The sequence below is a fragment of the Salmo salar genome, chromosome ssa15 (assembly GCF_905237065.1).
Source record: "Salmo salar chromosome ssa15, Ssal_v3.1, whole genome shotgun sequence".
Classification (NCBI taxonomy): Eukaryota; Metazoa; Chordata; class Actinopteri; order Salmoniformes; family Salmonidae; genus Salmo; species Salmo salar.
In genome coordinates this window covers 71,076,168-71,100,692 of record NC_059456.1, presented here as the reverse complement: position 1 = coordinate 71,100,692, position 24,525 = coordinate 71,076,168, and the positions used below count along the sequence as shown (strand labels likewise).

Genomic DNA, 24,525 nt, shown 5'->3' with positions numbered 1-24,525 from the left:
AAGTGGGAAAAGTTTCCCAGACAGTCTAGGACTGTTTAATTTTTATCACAGAAGATCCACGCTATAGCACTGAACTTTGGCAATATGGATGAATCAAGCCAAAGTTTTTTTTTTTTTTTTACACAATACAGACATCCACATCACCCCCCCCCCCCACCCCATGTGTGAGGAACTCAGCACTACATTTTCACCCTTTTCCACAGCAGAACATTCCAACTGTTTGAGGCCTTCGGAGTGATTGAATGTAGACCAGCATGGTTAGACAGTTGCTGTATAAATGGGTATTCGTAGCAAACTTTATTACAAAATAATTGTTACCTCGACTTTACATTTTTACAAACACAATACTTAAAATAATTAGATGAGAGATTTGACAAATGCACTTTGTAAACATCTCTTAAATACTACAGGAGCTTTATGACCTCAACTACACCTGCCCTATATTGTGATCCTCCTCTAAATAAGTGGAACGTTACCTGCAGGGATGGCTGACACTGACCAGTGCACGTACACATGACCACTGTTTAAATGGCCATAGAGTTGACTGTCAGAGCAGCACTTTGGAACTCTTCTGGTCATGTGCAGACCACAGCCCTGATTGAGTATGGGCTCAGGCAGTCTTTGGAGTACTAATCTTAATGCTCTGGCCCCAATAGGAGAGAGTACGTGGAGTTCTCTCACTTGATGTCCTCTTCCCCGACCTCCATGTAGCACAGACACAGTTGCTCTTTCCCCAACAGGATCAGGGAGTCTCCACTGCAGTGCCAATTCACTGACTGCACCTGGAAACCACCTAGGAAGGAGGGACAAACAAGGGGCGTTAAGGACCTCCACCTACTGCTCACATATGCCAAGCTGAAGTGTCCCTACCAGTGTACTGTTCCTCCATACCTCTTCGAGTACCCACAGTTTTAGCAGAGTATTTGATTTTGTTTGGGGAACACTGTTCTATTTCTATGGCATTTGCGGTGACCTGATGAATAACCATTTGGAATGTAAATATTGTTAATCATTAAAAGTACACAGCATTTGACTGTGCTTGACTACTCCTTTCACGTTTTTATTATAACCCGTGATGTTTGACTTCACATGCGATGAGGTTTGTGGTGATGGCCGGGTCACAGCTAAGTACCTTCAGCGGGGACCTGGACAGAGACGCAGCCTGCAGGGGACCAGAGGTAGAGCTTGGCGTTGCCGGTGCAGAGGGCCAGACGGGGCCGACGGGGGTCCCACTGGAAGCAGCGCACGGCCGACGTCTGCTCCAGAACCGCCAGGAGCCCCAGCCTCTGCATGTCCCATACCCACACCACGCAGGCCATGTTGTCTGCAGGGGTAGACACACACGCCCTCGTCAGCACCATCATTGCCCTACAGCCACCATACAATTAAATGGGACTAGTAATTCTGTGACAGCCACCAAATGCTATACAAACAATTCAGAAAATTGACAACATCTAACCCTGGTTGGTAAAGGGTCATTTTGTGAGTGTGGGTCTGCAGGGTTTACACCTTTGGCTAGTAGAGCAACATTCCAGTGTGAATCTGTCCCTTACCATTCTTCGTGGCCAGGTAGCGGTTGTCTGAGCTGAAAGCCATGGAGGAGACCCCGACTTTAGGGTTGGCACGGTCCAGGTCAGGTTTGACCACACGTACCTGGACTGGCAATGGGCAGATCTCATCTACAACAGAGGGATGCGCCGCAAAAGCAGGATCAATAAGTCAGTCAGACAATTTTGACAGTGATATAGCCTCTGTGATAAAACTTTATTTTCCACTGTGCTAATAAAAATGATGCTGAATATGGGTTATTGAGTCAGTTATACCATCAATTTCATCTATTCAAAATTGCAGATTTTCTTAAGCTATAATACTTTTCATAATGTTGGGGTTTAATGAAAGTGTTATAGCTAAGAATATTGCATATTTAATGAAATATACTCTCCTGTTGGCTAATATCCACTGCCAGGTGTGGCGTGATGAGTTGTGCTTACATTTGCTCTGTGTGTTGAAGAGGGTGCTGCCCATGGTGATGTGTTGCTGGATGGACAGGTCCGCACTCCCCACCACTGGCTTCCTCTCCACCTCCTTGTAGACCACCTGACAACACAAGCTCCAGTCAGTAACCTGGCATGGTCAACACTTCCTCATCTACACCCAAGCATTAAAGTGCCCAGTTAGGTAAATAATGGTCCTTTCGCAGCACTTGCTCACAATTAAAAGCATTGTGTTTCAAGCAATTACATATAAAGCAGTAGAGGGAGACATGAAATGGTGTGTGAGTATTGTAGCAGAGGGGACAGTGATACAGTCCCAAAATCGTTTGCATGGCAGCAAGTAATAACTTCCAAAATACAACGGGACAGCCGATTGCTGAAGCACGTAGTGTGTAAAAATCATCTGTCCTCAGTTGCAACACTCACTACCGAGTTCCAAACTGCCTTTGGAAGCAACATCAGCAGAAGAACTGTTAGTCAGAGGTTTCCATGGCTGAGCAGCCACACACAAGCCTAAGATCACCATGTGCAATGCAAAGCATTGGCAGGAGTGGTGTAAAGCGCGCCACCATTGGACTCCGGAGCAGTTCAAAATGCGTTCTCTGGAGTGATGAATCACGCTTCACCATCTGGCAGTCAGACGGACGAATCTGGGTTTGGTGGATGCCAGGGGAACGCTGCCTGCCCGAATGCAAAGTGCCAACTGTAAAGTTTGGTGGAGGAATAATGGTCTGGGGCTGTTTTTCATGGTTCGGGCTAGACCCCTTAATTCCAGTAAAGGGAAATCTTAACGCTACAGCATACAATAACATTCTAGGCGATTCTGTGCTTCCATCTTTGTGGCAACAGTTTGGGGAAGGCCCTTTCCTGTTTCAGCATGACAATGCCCCCTTACACAAAGCAAGGTCCATACAGAAATGGTTTGTCGAGATCGGTTTGGAAGAACTTGACTGGCCTGCAGAGAGAGAGAGCCCTGACTTCAACCCCATAAAACACCTTGGGGATGAATTGGAGCGCCGACTGCGAGCCAGGCCTCATCGCCCAACATCAGTGCCGGACCTCACTAATGCTCGTGGCCGAATGGAAGGAAGTCCCCGCAGCAATGTTCCAACATCTAGTGGAAAGCCTTCTCAGAAGAGGGGAGGCTGTTATAGCAGCAAAGGGGAGACAAACTCCATATTAATGCCCATGATTTTGGATGAGATGTTCAAAGAGCAGGTGTCCACATACGTTTGGTCATATAGTGAATAGTGCAGTCGGAAAGTATTCAAACCCCTTCCCTACATTTTTATCATTTTTTTACATTTTAGTCATTTAGCAGACGCTCTTATCCAGAGCGACTTACAAATTGTGTTACAGCCTTATTCTAAAATGGATTAAATAAAAATCCTTGATCTACACACAATATCCCATAATGACAAAGCGAAAACCGATTTTTAGAAAATGTTGTAAAAATCTGAAATACCTTTACATAAGTGTTCAGACCCTTTGCTATGAGAGTCGAAATTGAGCCCAGGTGCATCCTGTTTACATTGATCATCCTTGATGTTTCTACAACTTGATTGGAGTCCACTTGTGGTAAATTCAATTGATTGGACATGATTTGAAAAGGCACACACCTGTCTACATAAGGTCCCACAGTTGACAGTGCATGTCAGAGCAAAAACTAAGCCATGAGGTCAAAGGAAGTGTCTGTAAAGCTCCGAGACAGGATTGTGTCAAGGCACCAAAAAATGTCTGCAGCAATGAAGGTCCCCAAGAACACAGTGGCCTCCATTCTTAAATAGAAGAAGTTTGGAACCATCAAGACTCTTCCTAGAGCTGGCTGCCCGGCCAAACTGAGTAATCGGGGGAGAAGGTCATTGGTCAGGGAGGTGACCAAGAACCCGATGGTCACTCTGTGCTCCAGAGTTCCTCTGTGGAGATGGTTGTCCTTAAGAAAAGGTTCTCCCAGCTCTGCAGCACTCCACAAATCAGACCTTTATGTTAGTTGCCTGACGGAAGCCACTGCTCTGTAAAAGGCACATAACAGCCCGCTTGGAGTTTGTCAAATGGCACCTAAAGGTCTCTGACCATGAGAAACAAGATTCTCTAGTCTGATGAAACTAAGATTTAGCTCTGGCCTGAATGCCAAGCGTCACATCTGGAGGAAACCTGGCACCATCCCTACGGTGAAGCATGGTGGTGGCAGGATCATGCTGTGGGGATGTTTTTCAGCAGCAGGGACTGGGAGACTAGTCAGGATCGAGGGAAAAATGAACGGAGCAAAGTACAGAGAGATCCTTGATGAAAACCTGCTCCAGAGCGCTCAGGACCTCAGGCTGGGGGCGAAGGTTCACCTTCGAACAGGACAACGACCCTAAGCACACAGCTAAGACAACGCTTTGGGACAAGTCCCTGAATGTCCTTGAGTGGCCCAGCCAGAGCCCGGACTTGAACATCTTTGGAGAGACCTGAAAATAGCTGTGCAGCGACCCTCCCCATCCAACCTGACAGAGCTTGAGAGGATCTGCAGATAAGAATGGAAGAAACTCCCCAAATACAGGTATGCCAAGCATGTAGTGTCATACCCAAGACGACGCGAAGCTGTAATTGCTGCCAAAGGTGCTTCAACAAAGTACTGAGTAAAGGATCGGAATTCATATGCCAATGTGATAGTTTTTGCAAATTAATTTTTAAAGACTTCTAAAAACCTGTTTTTGCTTTGACATTATGGGGTATTGCGTGTAGATTGATTAAATGTATTTTAGAATAAGGCTGTAACGTAACAAAATATAGAAAAAGTCAAGGGGTATACTTTGAATGAACACTTTGAATGCACTGTATATACACACTGAGTGTAACAAAACATTAAGGACACCTCTTTCCATGACAGACTGACCAGGTAAATTTAGGTGAAAGCCACAATCCCTTATTGATGTCACTCACTTGTTAAATCCACTTCAGTGTAGGTGAATTTTTAAGTGCCTTTGAACGGGGTATGGTAGGTGAAAGGCGCCATGGTTTGTCAAGAACTGCAACACTGCTGGGTTTTTCATGTTCAACAGTTTCCCAACGCGGAGTAACCTGACACAGCCCTTCAGCCGTGGTATATTGGCCATATATCACAAACCCCCGAGGTGCCTTATTGCTATAATAAACTGGTTACCAACGTAATTAGAGCAGTAAAAATAAACGTTTTGTCATACCCGTGGTATACGGTCTGATATACCACAGCTTTAAGCCAAATCAGCATTCAGGGCTCAAATCCCCCAGTTTATAAATCTATTTAACTGCAACTAGTCTTGCTTGCGAGCGGTTCAATCAACAAACATATTAGTAGAGATTAAGAACAAGAATGGAGGAAGGACAGGGAGGGGGAATAGAGGGTTAAGAACAATTGACGAAGAGTAGTAGAGTGTTAGGGTATACTAGTGAAAGTTGTATGGACCCCTTAACCCCTACCCCTCAGCATGTTAGGTCGTCACATAACTGACATTTACTCATTGGAAAGAGTACTTACAGCTTTAGTATTGTTGATGGTGGCTGGGTGGTCAAACTCAGTCACTTTCTTCCAGGTGATGTGGTTTAGGATCCGGACCTGATCAAAACCATCAGGTAAGGCCACAGTCATACACCAACTCCATGTCCCTATAGTCTAAAATAGCTTCAATTCATTCTATTCTTTTCTACATGACTATGGGATGATACTCCAGACAAAATGCATTCTCCATTGAAAGTGCTTTCATTACAGGACTACACCTAATCTGTGTCTGGGAAACCAGCCCCAAATGTTTGGAATGGGACTTGACCAATAATCACTTCTCTGTTCAGGCCTACGCACGATAGTAGATAAGAGTTTCTTTTCAGGAACCACATCATTATAATCTGCATCCTCATTAAATTTGCCAGCTATTATAGATTTAGTCTTAAAATATATTTTAGTCATGTCATAGTTTGAGTTATCAGTCACATAGTCAGTGCATTTTATCCAATACACAACTACAACTTTCTGCTTCCATTGTGTGCAGATAGGCCTAGTTGGACAAGGCTACTATCCCCTCATACCTTAGCTGTCAACATTGCTATTGTGGCAGAATTTAGCCAATACAAGGAATAATTAACCATATTGCTATAAAGCCTTGGCTACAGGTTCAACAATTCACAGCTCTGATTTTCTCCCCATCATAACGGTCGGAGGGGGGTAAATAAGTGATTTCCTTGAAAAGGGGAGAAGACGAGCTTTCCAACACTGTCAGAAGTATTATGTCGGAAAAAAGCAACTCGCATTAGCGGAACCGCAAGAATGGCAACATAGATGAATTACAGCACACATAACGTGATAAGAGCTAAATTGGCATATGTGAAAGCAAAGATTATCAAATACATTGTTTCTTATTGAGGCAAGATAAAATGGAAGTGTCCTGGCTGTGCATCAGTTCAAAAGAGAAAAGAGTGAAGTGACTGAGACGCCAGGCTCTGAAAGACGTTATCGGCCAATGAGAGGATTGCATTAAATATTCTGTTATGGCATGCATGCTTATGATTGGGCAAAATAGATGAAAAGGAGCTTCATGTCAAATTGAATGACCATTAGGCTCATGTGAAATTCTCATCTAGTTACATTTTCAGCAAGTAAATTGAAGTCATTTGTAATGTTTTTTTCCCCAAGGGATTTCTCGTTATCGTCACTTGTTTTCATCAGGAAAAATAGTTAATTGACGAAATTAAATTATTGTTGAAGAAATTAACACAGATCTGCACAGGTTGCACAGAATGCGTGTATCTGGAAGCCACCGTAAGCCTATAAGGAAGAGAAGGAGACAGAGCGCAGACCTTTTCATCATAGCTGCCGATGGCCAGGAACTGGCTGCTGGGACTCCAGGCCAGAGACTTGATGCCCAGTGACCACTCATACGCACTGAAGGTGGACAGCAGCCGGCCGTCCAGCGAGTACAGCAGCACCTTGTACTGGGGAGAGAGCACACAGACACACTCTCGGGGTTCCCACTCTCAACATATTGTCAACTAGCTAGCTACTTAGCTGGCTAGCTACTTAGCTGTCTTTGCTGTCTTTGTATCAAAGATAATTGTGTAGCTTAGAGTAATTATCGAGGTTAGCTAGCCAGCTATTTTCGTCCGCCGCGCCGCGCCACCGTTCTCCTACTTAGTCAACAACTGCTAGCTAGCTAGCCAACTTCTACCGACTAGCAGCACTGTAGAAACGAATACATTACAACGGAACGATTTGATTACTGAATTGTTAGCTAGCTACATAGTTGTCTTTGCTGTCTTTGTATCTAAGATAATTGTGTAGTTTAGAGTAATTATCGAGGTTAGCTAGCCAGGTTAGCTAGTGTTAGCTAGCTACATAGTTGCCTTTGTATCATGATAAGGTGTAGCACTGAAACTATCGAGGTTACCTAGCCAGCTACACTTTCAAACAAAGTCAACAACGCAGCCACTGCTAGCTAGCCTACTTTACCAGCCAGCAGTACTGTATCATTTTAGTCATTTTAGTCAATAAGTTGTCTTTGTCATAGTTTGATAATTGTGTAGTTTAGAGTAATTATCGAGGTTAGCTGGCCAGCTATTTTCGTCCCCCGCGACGCCATTTCCAAACCTAGCCAACTATTACCGACGAGCAGCATTGTAGAAACTAAATACATTACAAAGGAACGTCTTGATTAGTGTTATGTTACAAAGGCAACTATGTAGCTAGCTAACATAACACTAATCAAGTCGCTCTGGATAAGAGCGTCTGCTAAATGACTTAAATGTTAAATGTAAATGTAAACTAATTTTCCAATGGCTTACCTCCAAACAGCTGTCCCATACAGCCAGAACACAGCCGTTAGGAGACCACTCCACCCCCGCCAAGTCCTGGGTCTCTGTTTCAAAGTGCTTTGAAAGGTAGACAGGGAGGTCAAACAAGAGGATCCAGACAATCAGCAGAAAATAGACAGGGACAAACTGTGCATCTGTACAGGCGCATCTGTTGTTTGGGTCCCACTTTACAACGTGTCAAAATGTACAAAACATTAGGAACATGAGCTCTTTCCATGACAGACTGACCAGGTGAAAGCTATGAACCCTTATTGATGTCTCTTGTTAAATTCACTTCAAAAAATCAGTATAGATGAAGGGGAGAAGAAAGTTTTAAAGAAGGATTTGTAAACCTTGATACGGATTGTGTGTGTGTGCCATTCGGAGGGTGAATGGGCAAGAAAATATTTAAGTGAACGGGGTATGGTAATAGGTACCAGGCGCAACAGTTTGTGTCAAGAACTGCAACGCTGCTGGGTTTTTCACACTCAACAGTTTCCTGTGTGTATCAAGAATGGTCCACCACCCAAAGGACATCCAGCAAACTTTACACAACTGTGCAAAGCATTGGAGTCAACATGGGCCAGCATCCCTGTGGAACGCTTGACACCTTGTCGAGTCAATGCCCTGATGGATTAAAGGGGTTCCTAATGTTTTGTACCCTCAGTGTACACATGCATGTAAACTCAGCAAAAAAAGAAATGTCCTCTCACTGTCAACTGCATTTATTTTCAGCAAACTCAACATGTGTAAATATTTGTATGAACATAACATTCAACTACTGAGACAAACTGAACAAGTTCCACAGACATGTGACTAACAGAAATGGAATAATGTGTCCCTGAAAAAAGGCGGGGGGGGAGTCAAAATCAAAAGTAACAGTCAGTATCTGGTGTGGCCACCAGCTGCATTAAGTACTGCAGTGCATCTCCTCCTCATGGACTGCACCAGATATGCTAGTTCTTGCTGTGAGATGTTACCCCACTTTTCCACCAAGGCACCTGCAAGTTCCCGGACATTTCTGTGGGGGGGGGGGAATGGCCCTAGCCCTCACCCTCCAATCTAACAAGTCCCAGACGTGCTCTATGGGATTGAGATCCGGGCTCTTCGCTGGCCATGGCAGAACACTGACATTCCTGTATTGCAGGAAATCAGCCATACTGCTCGTTCTGTGCATGGTGGCATTGTCATGCTGGAGGGTCATGTCAGGATGAGCCTGCAGGAAGGGTACCACATGAGGGAGAAGGATGTCTTCCCTGTAACACACAGCGTTGAGATTCCCTGCAATGACAACAAGCTCAGTCCGATGATGCTGTGACACACCGCCCCAGACCATGACGGACCCTCCACATCGATCCCGTTCCAGAGTACAGACCTCGGTGTAACTCTCATTCCTTCGACGATAAACGCAAATCCAACCATCACCCCGGGTGAGACGAAACCGCAACTCGTCAGTGAAGAGCACTTTTTGCCAGTCCTCTCTGGTCCAGCGATGGTGGGTTTGTGCCCATAGGCGACGTTGTTGCCGGTGATGTCTGGTGAGGACCTGCCTTACAACAGGCCTACAAGCGCTCAGTCCAGCCTCTCTCAGCCTATTGCAGACAGTCTGAGCACTGATGGAGGGATTGTGCGTTCCTGGTGTAACTCGGGCAGTTGTTGTTGCCATCCTGTACCTGTCCCGCAGGTGTGCTGTTCGGATGTACCAATCCTGTGCAGGTGTTGTTACACGGTCTGCCACTGCGAGTACGATCAGATGTCCGTCCTGTCTCCCTGTAGCGCTGTCTTAGGCGTCTCACAGTACGGACATTGCAATTTATTACCCTGGCCACATCTGCAGTCCTCATGCCTCCTTGCAGCATGCCTAAGGCACGTTCACACAGATGAGCAGGGACCCTGGGGATCTTTCTTTTGGTGTTTTTCAGAGTCTGTAGAAAGGCCTCTTTAGTGTCCTAGGTTTTCATAACTGTGACCTTAATTGCCTACCGTTTGTAAGCTGTTAGTGTCTTAATGAACATGCACCTGTGGAACGGTCGTTAATTGTTTGTGGTTCATTGAACAAGCATGGGAAACGGTGTTTAAACCTTTTACAATGCAGATCTGTGAAGTTATTTGGATTTTTACAAATTATCTTTGAAAGACAGGGTCCTGAAAAAGGGACGTTTCTTTTTTTGCTGAGTTTATCAAACTAAAATGTAAATCCAAAAGTAGATTTTTTTGGACACTCCCGTGGTGGGAGCTCTGAGGGGCGCTCACCCTCAGTAGGTGCCAGTCGTCACACACAAACACGCTAACGTAGTCTCGGCAGTCGCGGCGCTCCGCTAGGGCCATGTAGCAGCCGTCCCTGCTGAAGTCTATCCCTGGAACCACAGACCAGGAATAAACAATGCACAGGAAACGCTATTTAACATAGTCAACATCTTGCCCCACACAAGCACACCTGACTCAACTACTAATCATCTAGTCCTTGTACAAAGACAATGTTGGGATAGAGAACAATTTGCAGATGCAAAAGTGATATGCTTTAGACCTACATTATAGGTTCATCTAGGTGACACGTGTCCAAAATAATTTGTGGTCATTTAGTCGTCATGTTAACCTATAGTGTTGGTGTGGTGTACAGCACAGTCTATTGAGTGTAACTATCAAGAGGCCCTCAGCGGCAAGTGGTTGACATTTCTGGATTATTTATACGGTGGCTCCAACGGTGCTTGGGTCACGTGGTGGTGGTGTGTGAACCTTTGGGTAGTGGTTGGAGCCCAAGACAATAACTCCACTGGCTGCTGACAAACAGGTTATGGCGAGCATGCACCATTTACTGAAGAGGGCTCCAGCTGTCAGCAGATGGCCCATAGGCCCTAAGGTCAAAGGACCGGGAGGTACGCGATTCACCAGCCCATGTGTCAGCCAGTCAGTCTGGCCCTGTCCCCAAGTCCTCGCTGAAAAACACACACACACACACACACACACACACACACGTACTTACCCTTCTGACATGCCTTGGGGTACTTGATGTAAGATACGGCTTTGGTGCACAAGGACCAGACGGTAACTCTCAGCTGTCAAAAAAAAGAAACAAAAAATATAAATCATCTCCCAGCGAAAGGATATCTAGCACAGGGGAAAAGCCTACAAAGACTCATCCGTCCAAAAACAGACATCTTCGATCGGGGATCAATTATTTTGAATGTCTACGCCCGTTTAATATTGCAAACCGCGCCGCCGTTTGCGCCACATGCCCTCTCTTCATTGGCAACATGTCCTCTTCCTCTGTAAGAGGAGCTGGATGGAGGCTTTAATGTGGTAAGTGTGGAGCTCTGAGAGCAGGGCGTCAACAACAGCCACCTATTAGTAAGAGCTCAGTCAACTCTTCGACTAATGAGACCGCTGAGAGCGCCTTGCTATCCCCGCCACTCCGTCAGTTTAGGTTTTATACTAAAACGCAGCAGTCACCCCGTTCGGCTTCAACACAGCCCCTGGGGGACTCCATGTCGATCTGTAGAAGAGATCCACGAGGGTCTTCGTGATGGATAAGACTAAGAAGAGTGGTTGTGCTGAATGCTTAAAGCAGTCACAAGGGAAAGTTCGAAATCTAAACGCTACAATAATGAAATCTGTAGCCTATCCATTAATAACAGCAGTTAAATACAAGAACGACCCTTATCGGTTACCAGCAGGACTGGACAATAGATACAAGGCCAGTCTGTCTACTACCACCCCCAGAAGTGACAAAGTCAAGGGTCGTCCATTCAAGTGTGAACTGTAATCAAGACCCTCAGCCTCTGTGCGGCCTTGGTAGGCGGCGGCTTATAATGGTGTGCACGTCAGAACTCACACCGACACACTCCCAAAATTCCAATGAAAACTTAATTCAGGGTTCTCCCTTTGCCTGCACTTACCTTCCTGTAAGAGAAGTGCAAACATCAGAAAACTACACAACTGTATGAAGAAAGAGGAACTTTAAATAGATGTAGTTTCCTAGCATGGCATCCTGCAGGCTTTCCCTGATTTTCTAACTAGGGCTCACTTTTTCGCTCAGGGAAGGAAGGCATTCAGGCAGGAGTCTGTCTGACCTACTGGCTGTTGCTTCCCTGGGTAAGGGTCTAACTGTCCAGGACACGCTCATGAGGTACCAAGACATCCAGCTGTGGCCTGTCATTACACCCACACTCTTCCCCCCGTCCACAGATCCATGGAAACCACCGTCAACACAGCTCAACACAGTTCTTCTTGGACAACTTGTACCCCACCACATTGACATGGGGGGGACTGGGTTGGGAGGTTGTCTGGGGGGGTTAGAGCCCCCAAGCCATGGTGTATTTTTAAACTGGGAAGAGGGAGGGAGCGGCACATATGTAAAATAGGTGAGAAATGCTTCTCTGTGTTGCCTGGCATGCCAGTCTGGGGCACTGAAGCTGGTAAACTACACCTTGGAAGCAAACTGGGAGCAGTAGACTGGCGTTTCAGTCTCTAGGACAGAGACGAGATGTTCCAAGAACAAATAAAACCGCTTCTGTTTAGCCATCAGAATAAAGGGACACAAATAATGCTTTGTATTGGCCTTCACAGCATGATCATCAGCTTTAGGCTTCTTTACTATTACGTGTGTTACAGTGCGTTCAGAAAGTATTCAGACCCCTTGACTTTTTCCACATTTTGTTATGTTACAGCCTTATTCTAAAATGGATTAAATAATTTCCCCCCCTCCCACAATCTACACACAATACCCCGTAATGACTAAGCAAAAACAGGTATAGAAAATGTTGCACATTTAATAAAAAAATTAAAAAAAACTGAAATATCACATTTACATAAGAATTCAGACCCTTTACTCAGTACTTTGTTGTAGCACCTTTGGCTGCTATTACTGCCTCGAGTCTTCTTGGGTATGACGCTACAAGCTTGGCACAACTGCATTTGGAGAGTTTCTCCCATTCTTCTCTGCAGATCCTCTCAAGCTCTGTCAGGTTGGATGGGGAGCGTCGATGCACAGCTATTTTCAGGTCTCTCCAGAGATGTTCGAACAGCTGGGCCACTCAAGGACATTCAAAGACTTGTCCCGAAGCCACTTCTGCGTTGTCTTGGCTGTGTGCTTAGGGTCGTTGTCCTGTTGGAAGGTGAACCGTCGCCCCAGTCTGAAGTCCTGAGCGCTCTGCAGCAGGATCTCTGTACTTTGCACTGTTCATCTTTCCCTCAACCCTGACTAGTCTCCCAGTCCCTGCAGCTGAAAAACATCACCACAGCATGATGCTGCCACCAACATGCTTCACCATAGGGACGGTACCAGGTTTCCTCCAGACCTGACACTTGGCATTCAGGCCAAAGAGTTCAGTCTTGGTTTCATCAGACCAGAGAATCTTGTTTCTCAAACTTCTTCAATTTAAAAGTGATGGAGGCCAGTGTTCTTGGGGACCTTCAATGCTGCAGAAATGTTCTGGTACATTTCCCCAGATCTGTGCCTTGACACAACCCTGTCTCGGAGCTCTACGGACAATTCCTTCGACCTCATGGCTTGGTTTTTGCTCTGACATCTACTGTCAACTGTGTGTCCTTATATAGACAGGTGTGCGCCTTTCCAAATCATGTCCAATCAATTGAATTTACCACAGGTGGACTCCAATCAAGTGGTAGAAACACCTCAAGGATGATCAATGGAAACAGGATGCACCTTAGCTCAATTTCGAGTCTCATAGCAAAGGGCCTGAATACTTTTTTCTCTCTTTTTAATAAATTAGCAAAAATGTCTAAACCGGTTTTCGCTTTGTCATTATGGGGTAGTGTGTAGATTGATGACGTAATTTTTTTAAATTTAATCCATTTTAGAATAAGGTTGTAACGTAACAGCGTGGAAAAAGGGGTCTAAATACTTACCGAATGCACTGTATATGCAGGGAGGCCATGTGTCAACGAGAAGACAGCACATTTTACAGAGTTGTAGCAGAGGTGCCTGCTAGGGTGTTGTGGTGACTGGCGGGGTGGATAGAGGGACTAAACCGTGGCTTACAGCTCACAACAGTACTGGTTCACTTCCCGTTGGGAGGAATTAATTTGACTGTTTCGTTTTTCCTGTTTAAAGCTCTCCCACAGCCTTGTTCTAAACTTAACCTCACAGGAGTTATGCCTCAAGCCCTCAACTTAACCCTAGAAAGAACAGTCCCACTGGGACAAGAAAGGCTACACTTGAAAAACAGGACCAACTACACCGCAGAATCCCTGACAGCAAATCACAAATCCATCAGCTCCTCCTGTGGCAGCACTTTTTATATGCGAGAGAGAATTAGTGATGCTGCGACTCCTGCGAGGAATCTTTGCATAGGCCTATCTGTCAGCAATGGATAAGTTCATATGCATTCCCCATTAGAGACGGTATCTCAACCCGATATAGACCTATTTCTCCTGTTACAGCCTTATAATTCCCCCGTGGATCGGAGTGCAGTGTAGCCAGGCGTCAGTCTGGATGACTGATTGTCGATTGTCAGAGTAGAGCTGTGGAAGCTACTTGGGTTCACAGTTTCTCTGACAGCCAACATGCTATGCGTTAGCGGGGATCCAGCGCCGCCGGCCAGGCACGCAGCTAACCTGATCCCAACAATGCAAAAACCATTAGAGGTATATAATGTTCGACGCCGGCCTTGAGTGGATGTCTTCCACACCGGTTTTATAGCTTGCTCAGCTGGTTTGTTGGATTAGTAGGGAATATGTGCAGCATAGTGCCAGTGGAGAGAATCAGGAGTGTGAATTCAAACATGTATGGCTTTTTGATTCGAACATACAATGAGGGTAAAAGTCATTTGACAAACACCAATTTGAATGACATCGGCCCCATCCATGAAGCTAGGCCTAATTACCAATGTTAAGTTGCTTCTGATGAGTGAGTGGGTAGCCTATCGTATGACAGACAGCCAAGAGACTCCAAGATGTCCTGCTAACTTGTAATAACATGGAGAATGCAATAGACTAATCAACTTTCCAATTGTCTTTTATGTACAGTAGCGAGAGGCCGTAAGCTAAATCACATAATGCATGCAAGATGTGGTGTAAGACAATTTTAGCGTCAAAAAAGCTGCTCGTTAACCATTTGAAATCATTTGTACATGGAGAAAAAGCGCAAAGCAGTGCAGACTGTGATGAGGGCTGCAGGTCAGGTCAGATCCGGAGGCTGGCTCACGCCGCGGCCTGCTGCTCCGGCGACTCTCCCACGCAAAATGGCATATCTACAGAGATGAATGTAAATCCAAACCCTCGTCTAGCACTATCAGCTGTTAACTGACAAAATGCACCCAGGTATCAAAACAGTCAGTGGGGAGAAAAGAAAACACACACACACACACACACACAGTGGGTTCAACACACAGCAGCTGTCCCCTAACAAGTTAATATAGCATCTTGTTCATGAGCTCCCGGCTGAAACTGAGCCCTGATACGAACACCAGTCTGGCACAGCCATAATGAAATCTTTGTGGAGGGGTGAAGGTGAGGTCAGCAGCACTGGGCAACGTGGGCGTCATCACCCCTAGACTTTTGGTAAACGGGCTTGGCACCCCAAATGGGAAAACAGGGCATCTTGCATGAGTTCTGAGCCATACAAGGCAACAAACGGGGGGGGCTACTTGAACTTATCCAATAAGAAATGCACATTTTCTGTTGCAAAATGTTTTACATCTTCCCAACATCCACAACTGACAATTGTTCCCTTCTCAGAATTTCATGGAAAGAGCAGAAAGACCCAGGAGCAGACAGACCTAAGGAGACTCCATTCTATTCCTGTATTTGTTGAAGAAGCAGACAGACAAAACAGAAATGTCAGACACTTGCACTCCCTGCTCCCTCTCAAACCTCCAGACACAGTTGTGCCTGGGCCCCGGCACCTGTCAGTGAGTCTTGGAGTCGGGTTCGGGCGTCAGGCGAGCCCCGCCGTGGCACGGTGCCCAAGTCGTAACCCAAACAGGCGGGCGAGGACGAGTGCAGCCCACTCCCCCGTCTGATACCTAGGGACAAAAATGCTCCCAACAAGCCAGACAACTGCACTTTCACCTAGTCGTTGCAGACGTGCAAAGCAAGCTGCGATGTCGTCACACTGACACTGGTTTGGTTCCAGCAAGCATGTTCATTCAAAGTCTAAACTAATCAGAAAGACACTATAAATGTACTTTGCCATTTCTTATTAAGCAAAACTCACCACATTAAAAATGTGGCGGAATATCACAGCCTATCGGATGTGTGACAAGACACATTGGATGGATTGTCATCTTCCAAGAATATAACACAAATATCTACAGCCCAATTCCGTTTCTCCCCCTGTACACTTCCCCCATGGATTTCAAAGGGAGGGAGTAGTGTAAGGAACATGGTGAAAACCCACTTAAGCACAGGCTTACACCAATCCAGTGCTTTTTAAATGCTTCAAAGGGAGTGAACGAGTGCACACTTCGGGGAGGAGAAACGGAATAGGACTCAGAAGGAACTTAATTCGTGTGTCGAGGATATGACAGAATACTAGCTGGAGTAACTGTGAAATCGGGCATACATTTGTCAGGTGGGGCAGGGTCTGGTGTCTGCTGGCTATTTTCAGGTCTCCTCCTTCATTATGGGCAGCAACAGTCGACACCAGACAGAAACACATAAACACACTCCTAGTGACTTCACACTTACATGGAACTCTGTGGTGTTGAGAATGTGACGTCCGTCTGGGCTCCAGCGAGAGGAGACTAGTCCTATTGAGCCCTCGTCAATCTTACAGTACCAGTCGGGCTGCTCTAGAGACCACACCTGAGAGGAGAGAGATTGTGAGAGAAGGACAACTGCCTTTCCCTGAGCTCAACCTGTACTCAAACCTTTGACCACACCAAATCTGATCCAGAGACGCCATGAAAGACTGGAGATGGTTACCTCTGCAAAAGTAAGCTGTTCTTTTTGCACAGTGCATTTGATCTTAACACTGTCTCAAACGAGGGGTAATTTTCCTTTCATTTCAAAATGGTCAGTAATTATCTACTTAAATTCCACTTTATCGGTGCAAGTTGTTGATTTATATTTGTAAACTTGGTTCCCAGTTTAATTTCCCACATTCTGTATATTTAAGCATCCATCAACAGGCTGTGAACAAGCTAAATCAGCACACACACAAAAACTACACCAACTGTCATTATTGGACAAATGAGATAAAAACAAAATGCACTGGTCTAATAGAGCAGCACATACCTGCACTAGTCCCCTCTTGTACATGGCACAGAGGATGAAGAGCGAGTCAGAGGACCACTCCATGTGGACTATCTGGTCCAGGCAAGTGTAAAGGTGCAAGATCTGTAGGGTGTTCACGTCTCGCACCACCAGCCTGTACTGCACACACGTGGCCTGGGGGGGAGCAGATGAAGAGAGACCGGCAGTGAGACAGTCAGGCAGAAAAAGGTTGTGTTCCAGCACATCTACCTGTGTACTTATTGGACTTGTTAACTCCTCGGTTGTAAGACCATGAATGTCCATCTGCCATGCCTGTTGTCGATGTTTAAAAGTGCATATTTTGAGTGCATAAGGTATGCATCATATTTGCACCTAAAACATTCATATGACTAGGGTACATGTCATGCAGTGGCAGATTTAAATGCTACCAAATAAAGCGCAATTCATTCATAATACTGTGAATATATAGTTTCACAGACACATTGTTGCATTTTTTTCTGGTTTGTGCAAAATCGTTAAAAATGATATAAAACCAGTCTGCACACCACCACGGTGAATTGGTTTAGTGTTGACTCTTGGTTGACAGTGTTGGGGGATGGGTAATGTGTTGATGCTCGGGTGCCAAATCAACACAAATTTGTTTCTATTTGTCTTTGTTACTTTTTGATATTTATGAGTCTTATTTTCGTATATATTTATATAGTTTTAAATGTTATGATTATTTATTTGTGTTGTTCCAAATGTCTGAATAAAAATTTGTTAGTGCAGAATGGTGCTTTTGGGGGATTCAGATCCCTTCCCTTTTTCCACTTTCTATACATAATACCCCATAATGACAAAGTGAAAAGATGTTTAGACATTTTTGAAAATGTATTAAATAAAACAGAATACCTTATTTACATATGTATTTAGACCCTTTGCTCGAAATTGAGCTCAGGTGCATCCTGTTTCCATTGATCATCCTTGAGATATTTCTACAAGTTGAGACAGGACTGTGTCGAGGCACAGATCTGGGGAAGGGTACCAAAAAATGTCTGCCGCATTGAAAGTCCCCAAGAACACATTCTTAAATGGAAGCAGTTTGGAACCACCAAGACTCTTCCTCGAGCTGGTGGCCCGGCCAAACTGAGCAAGCCGGGGAGAAGGGCCTTGGTCAGGGAGGTGACAAAGAACCCGATGGTCACTCTGACAGAGCTCCAGAGTTCCTCTGTGGAGATGGGAAAGCCTTCCAGAAGGACAACCATCTCTGCAGCACTCCACCAATCAGGCCTTTATGGTAGAGTGGCCAGACAGAAGCCACTCCTCACTAAAAGGCACAACAGCTCGCTTGGAGCTTGCCAAAAGGCACCTAAAGGACGCTCAGACCATGAGAAACAAGATTCTCTGGTCTGATGAAACCAAGATTGAACTCTTTGGCCTGAATGCCAAGCATCACGTCTACAGGAGACCCGGCACCATCCCTACAGTGAAGCATGCTGGTGGCAGCATCATGCTGTGAGGATGTTTTCCAGTGGCAGGGACTGGGAGACTAGTCAGGATCGAGGAACAGAGCAAAGTACAGAGAGCTTCTTTATGAAAAGCGCTCTGGAGCAGGTTAGGAGCTCAAACTGGGGGCGAAGGTTCACCTTCCAACAGGACAACGACCCTAAGCACACAGCCAAGACAACGCAGGAGTGACTTCGGGACATGTCTCTGAATGTCCTTGAGTGGCCCAGCCAGAGTTCGGACTTGAACATCTCTGGAGAAACCTGAAAATAGATGTGCAGGGACATTCCGCATCCAACCTGACAGAGCTTGAGAGGATCTGCAGAGAAGAATGGGAGAAACTCCCCAAATACAGGTGTGCCAAGCTTGTAGCGTCATACCAAGAAGACTCGAGGCTGTAATCACTTCAACAAAGTATGGAGTAAAGGGTCTGAATACTTACAGTACCTGTCAAAAGTTTGAATGGGTTCGTGTGTCCAAGGGTTATTCTTACCATTTTCTACATTGTAGAATAATAGTGAAGACATGGAAACTATGAAATAACACATAAGGAGTAACCAAAAAAGGGTTAAACAAAATACAAATATATTTCATATTTGAGATTCTTCAAAGTAGCCACCCTTTACCTGACAGCTTTGCCCCATCTTGGCATTCTCTCAACCAGCTTCATGAGATAGTCACCTGGAATGCATTTCAATTTACAGGTGTGCCTTGTTAGAGATTTCCTTCCTTCGTAATGCGTTTGGGCCAATCAGTTGTGTTGTGACAAGGCACGGGTGGTATACAAAAGATAGCCCTATTTGGTAAACGACCAAGTCCATATTATAGAAAGAACAGCTCAAAAAAGCAAAGAGAAATGACAGTCCATCATTACTTTAAGACATGAAGGTCAGTCAATCTGGAAAATTGCAAGAACTTTGAAAGTTTCTTCGAGTGCAGTCGCAAAAACCATCAAGCGCTATGATGAAACTGGCTCTCATGAGGACCGCCACAGGAAAGTAAGACCCAGAGTTACCTCTGATGCAGAGGATAAGTTCATTAACGTTACCAGCCTCAGAAATTGAAACCCAAATAAATGCTTCACAGACACATCAACTGTTCAGAGGAGACTGCATGAATAAGGCCTCCATGGTCAAATTGCTGCAAAGAAACCACTACTAATAGGACACCAATAAGAACAAGAGACTTGCTTGGGCCAGGAAATACGAGCAATGGACATTAGACCGGTGGAAATCTGTCCTTTGGTCTGATGAGTCCATATTTGAGATTGGTTCCAACCACCATGACTTTGAGACGCAGAGTAGGTGAACTAATGATCTCCGCATGTGTGGTTCCCACCGTGAACCATGGAGGAGGTGGTGTAATGGTGTGTGGGTGCTTTGCTGGTGACACTGTCGGATTTATTTAGAATTCAAGGCACACCACAGCATTCTGCAGCGATACGCCATCCCATCTGGTTTGCGCTTAGTGGGACTATCATTTGTTTTTCACCAGGACAATGACCCAACACACCTCCAGGCTGTGTAAGGTATATTTGATGACCTGGCCTCCAATCACCTCCACCCAATTGAGATGGTTTGGGATGAGTTGGACCACAGAGTGAAGGAAAAGCAACCAACAAGTGCTCAGCATATGTGGGAACTCCTTCAAGACTGTTAGAAAAGCATTCCAGGTGAAGCTGGTTGAGAGAATGCCAAGAGTGTGCAAAGCTGTCATCAAGGCAAAGGGTGGCTACTTTTTTGGTTACTACATGATTCCATATGTGTTATTTCATAGTTTTGATGTCTTCACTATTATTCTACAATGTAGAAAATTGTAAAAATAAAAACCCTTGAATGAGTAGGTGTGTCCACACTGGTACTGTATGTAAATGTCATATTTCCGTTTTTATTTAATACATTTGCAAAAAATGTCTAAAAACCTGTTTTTGCTTTGTTATTATGGGTTATTGTGTGTAGATTGATGAAGGAAAAAAAGGATTTAATCCATTTTAGAATAAGGTTGTATCATAACGTGGAAAAAGTCAAGGCGTCGGAATACTTTCAGAAGGCACTTTATAGGCATGTTGCTACAGTGCTTCAGAAAGTATTCACACCCCTTGGTTTTTTTTTTTTACACATTTTGTTATGTTACAAAGTGGGATTAAAATCGATTTGTCTTTTGTCAACGATCCACAAACAATACTCTAATGTCAAAGTTGGGAACAAATTCTACCTTTTTTTTATTAATTAAAATGGTAATATATTGATTAAATAAGCATTCAACCCTTAGTCAATAAATGTTGCAATCACCTTTGGCAGCGATTACAGCTGCAAGTGTGTTAGGTAATTCTAAGAGCTGTGCATACCTGGATTGTACAATATTCTTTAAAAAAAATCTTCAAGCTCTGTCAAGTTCATCGTTGATCATTGCTAGATACCCATTTTCAAGTTGCGCCATAGATTCTCAATCCGATTTAAGTCAAAACTGTAACTAGGCCAATCAGGAACATTCAATGTCATCTTGGAAAGCATCTCCAGTGTATATTTGGCCTTGTGTTTTAGGTTATTGTCCTGCTGAAAGGTGAATTTGTCTCCCAGTATCTGTTGGAAAGCAGAATGAACCAGGTTTTCCTCTAGGATTTTGCCTGTGCTTAGCTCTATTAAGTTTATTTTTATCCTAAAAACTCCCTAGTCCTTGCCGATGACAAGCATACCCATAACATGATGCAGCCACCACTATGCTTGAAAATATGAAGAGTGGTGTCAGGACAAAATGTTAATTTCTTTGCAGTTTTACTTTAGTGTCTTATTGCAGACATGATGCATAAAGAGCACATATTAAAATTAACAAAAAGACAGAGGCCCCTGCCCCGCCTCCGTCACTCTGGAAACTTCTCTCAAATCTAAGGATCCGAATCACATGGGTCATTAACCATGTTTCCATCCACAGTTTTTATGGAAGTCATATGGTATAACAAAAAAAATCTGTGATCGAAACAGGAAGTTTCGTTACAATTGTATAAATGCAGACAGATCATTTGTTTGTTCAACATGGTGGGATCTTTTTGTGTCTGTAAAATGTATTATATGAGAAAGAGCAGTGGCCAAGACCTGAGTAGGCACATTCGCTATTTAACGCAACAGTTATTTTTATCACAATCAGTAGAGTTGAAAATGCGATGATAACGCACTGAACTTTTGATTTTTATTCGCTACATGAAAATTTACGCGAAAAACTACATTGTGTGCACTACGTCATCACACACTGATTTTTATCCACAACTAGTCCCTTTGGTGGAAACACCACTCGTGGGAAAATGTGCATATTTTCTTTACGCGCATTTTAGAATATTTGCATGAAATCTGTAGAAAATTGGATGGAAACCTAGCTATGTATACACATTCACGTTTCTTTCTTTACTCACCCTCTTCTGAACTCTCAACCAATTTGATCGAAATGATGTAGCCCATGTCTCTGCCTCATTCCTGAACTGCTGTGATTTGAACTATCGATCCAAAAATATAGCCTATATGAAGGGCCAGCTACAACCTTCTGTCTGTTGAAACGGATATTGCTGTAGCACAAGCAAGACAGTCTACACATTGCATTAGGGCAAAACAATTATTGTTTTGCGTGATGTAATCTTTACAATTATGCTGCCATATAGCCAGTCTGCCTCCTGTTCAGACAATGTTTCCAATGATGAAAAAAATGACATCAAATCGCTATTGAATGAGTGTCTTGTGTTTTGCTTGTTTGATATGCTGTGTAAGCTACATATGGCTTGCCTAAATAGCTGCATTTAACTCCTGAAAAAATAACATGATATTGCTAGACCTCTTTATGTCATGCTTATGTTTGCAACAGCTTACTGTTACAATTAACTACGTTTGATCAAACTGTTTTGTGTACAAGCGGCAGCAGAATCACTGAGTGACTGAGCAATGAGCAGCAGCTGAAAGGAGGTAGGCTAGTGGATCCTGCATGCCCAGAAATCTCTGTATATTTTGCGACAGCAAGTCACTCCATAATAAAAAAATATTTACAAAAAATAAAAACTTGTTTTCCTATCTCTAGAGGTTAAATAAAAAAAGGACTATGGTAAGTGCCAAATCAAGTAACCGGGTTGACGATTTCATCTTAAAATCAGCCATAAATCCCCTTGGATTTGGGGAATTGGAAGCTTATAGGGTGCAACAGGGACAATTGAATGCAAACATAATTTTAAAAAATGAAATTGATAAAACATTTAGAGCCCATCTATAGGTAAGAGTTTTCCACAGCACACCAGCAAATGGCCAAAAAGATTAAAACCAGTTATCTGACAATTAGATGTTATAAAAAAATTACTTAAAAAGGAATAGTTTCACCATATTAAAATTAAACTTCAGTTCACGTAACAGGGTTGGCCTTAAAATGAGGGGCTAATAACTCTGGATTTACAATGATGGTGAAAACTTGCCGACATTTTGGGGTTAAGTATATTCAAATCTTCCTAGAAGTCACAGAGGGTGCAAAGGGACATGTCAAAATGTAGAATTCTGGCACTTTAGCAATTCTTTATTCATACCATAAATCAGATTTATTGAATTGTCCATGTGGTCTACATTAAAAGGGAGCTTCATTTAATATAACAAACTTTTAAACTATATATTGGTGCACAATTTCTACGTAAAATATTAAAGGGATGCAAAAGGAACTCATTTCATGGAACCCAGTAGCCTTCAATTAATAAATCATTATTGGCAGCAGGAAGTGATCTGGCAACCAAACACACATGTCCAGTGTGGCACCTTCTTGCTCCAACCTGTATACAGTATGTATCTGTTTTCGGTAGAATTTTGTGTACAATCTTAATCATTACATTATCTACATAGTCACTTTAACCATATCTACATGTACATACTACCTCAATCAGCCCGACTAACCAGTGTCTGTATGTAGCCTCGCTACTTTTATAGTCTCGCTACTGTATATAGCCTCTTTTTACTGTTGTTTTATTTCTTTACTTACCTATTGTTCACCTAATACCTTTTTTGCACTATTGGTTAGAGCCTGTAAGTAAGCATTTCACTGTAAGGTCTACACCTGTTGTATTCGGTGCACATGACAAATAAACTTGGATTTGATTACTAAGTGTATATTGAAACAAATTATTGCTTACCAAATATTTTCCATCTGGTGAAACTCTGCACAGTTGGTTAGACTGTTTGAAGACTTCAGAGAAGTTCATCTCTGAATTTAACAAAATGACTGGTCACTGTGGAAAGGGGACATGAACATGTGAATAGTCAACAGTATACAACCCAAAAAAGCTGGCTACTCGCGTTGTTCACCAAGTCTTGAGTATGTTGGTCAATAATAACCACAAGGTGGCGACTGAGACCATGGATGCATTTCAAGCCAAAAACCATATGCCTTCTTCGGAAGTTAAGGCTAACTGTACAGTACTTCTGTAGCTAACGTTTGCTAAAAATAAAGAAACATTTGCATCTAACTAGTAGTAGTGCGTGAACAAACAAGTTGGTAACGCGACTTTTAACATGCACATTGCATTGGTAGCACAGAAGAGAGTTACGGCTCTATATGGCAAGCGAGTAGGTTTGACAGATTAGCTAGCTAAAGTAGCTAAGTAGCTACACCTGTTTGATGCCCATTGAAATGGCTAGCTATCGTCAATGTATCATTTGTTATTCATACCAGTCGCGTAAACAAACCAGTAAATGTGAATCAGTGACGAACGTCAGCTAACGTGTTTTTTGCATTCTAAGCAAGCTGGCTCAAGTTAACAGTACTGTTATCGTCAAGCTTACGTTAGCTAACCTAGCTAGCTAGCTAGATACCGTAGTTCACTAATTCGTTCCACACATTAAACGGTATGTTTTATGTTTAGCGTGATGTTTATCGTCCAAGGTTGAGCGACTCACCAGTATCCAGGGTTTGTTGAAAACTTTCCTCGTTCACATGCTATCAAACAAGTGCATGACAACAATAACTGTCTGATACTTGCTTCGGTGCGATTGATTTACCTCACCTCTGGTACCGGTTGGGCAGAGGTTGCACAAGAGTCTAGTCAAATAGC

The 24,525-nt window shown here is 43.8% G+C and overlaps 2 protein-coding genes across 2 annotated transcripts in view; one reads left to right on the top strand and one right to left on the bottom strand.

Moving 5' to 3' along the window:
- Positions 1-282: 282 nt before the first annotated feature.
- Positions 283-24,525, bottom strand: wrap73 (WD repeat containing, antisense to TP73). Its single transcript, XM_014146168.2, has 13 exons — positions 24,371-24,525; positions 23,608-23,703; positions 16,998-17,150; positions 16,449-16,565; positions 10,783-10,855; positions 10,053-10,156; positions 7,791-7,877; positions 6,810-6,944; positions 5,497-5,574; positions 1,992-2,097; positions 1,554-1,679; positions 1,133-1,324; positions 283-793 (listed from the first exon to the last, which is right to left on the bottom strand). Exons 2-13 carry the CDS (start codon positions 23,674-23,676, stop codon positions 678-680), a joined length of 1,356 nt encoding a protein of 451 aa, XP_014001643.1. The 5' UTR covers positions 23,677-23,703; positions 24,371-24,525; the 3' UTR covers positions 283-677.
- tp73 (tumor protein p73) overlaps positions 16,559-24,525 on the top strand; it is a 47,620-nt gene continuing 39,653 nt past the window's right edge. The window contains exon 1 of the mRNA XM_014146164.2: positions 16,559-16,695. Within this exon, the coding sequence (XP_014001639.1) occupies positions 16,664-16,695 (32 nt within the window). The 5' untranslated portion in view covers positions 16,559-16,663. The remainder of the gene's footprint in view (positions 16,696-24,525) is intronic.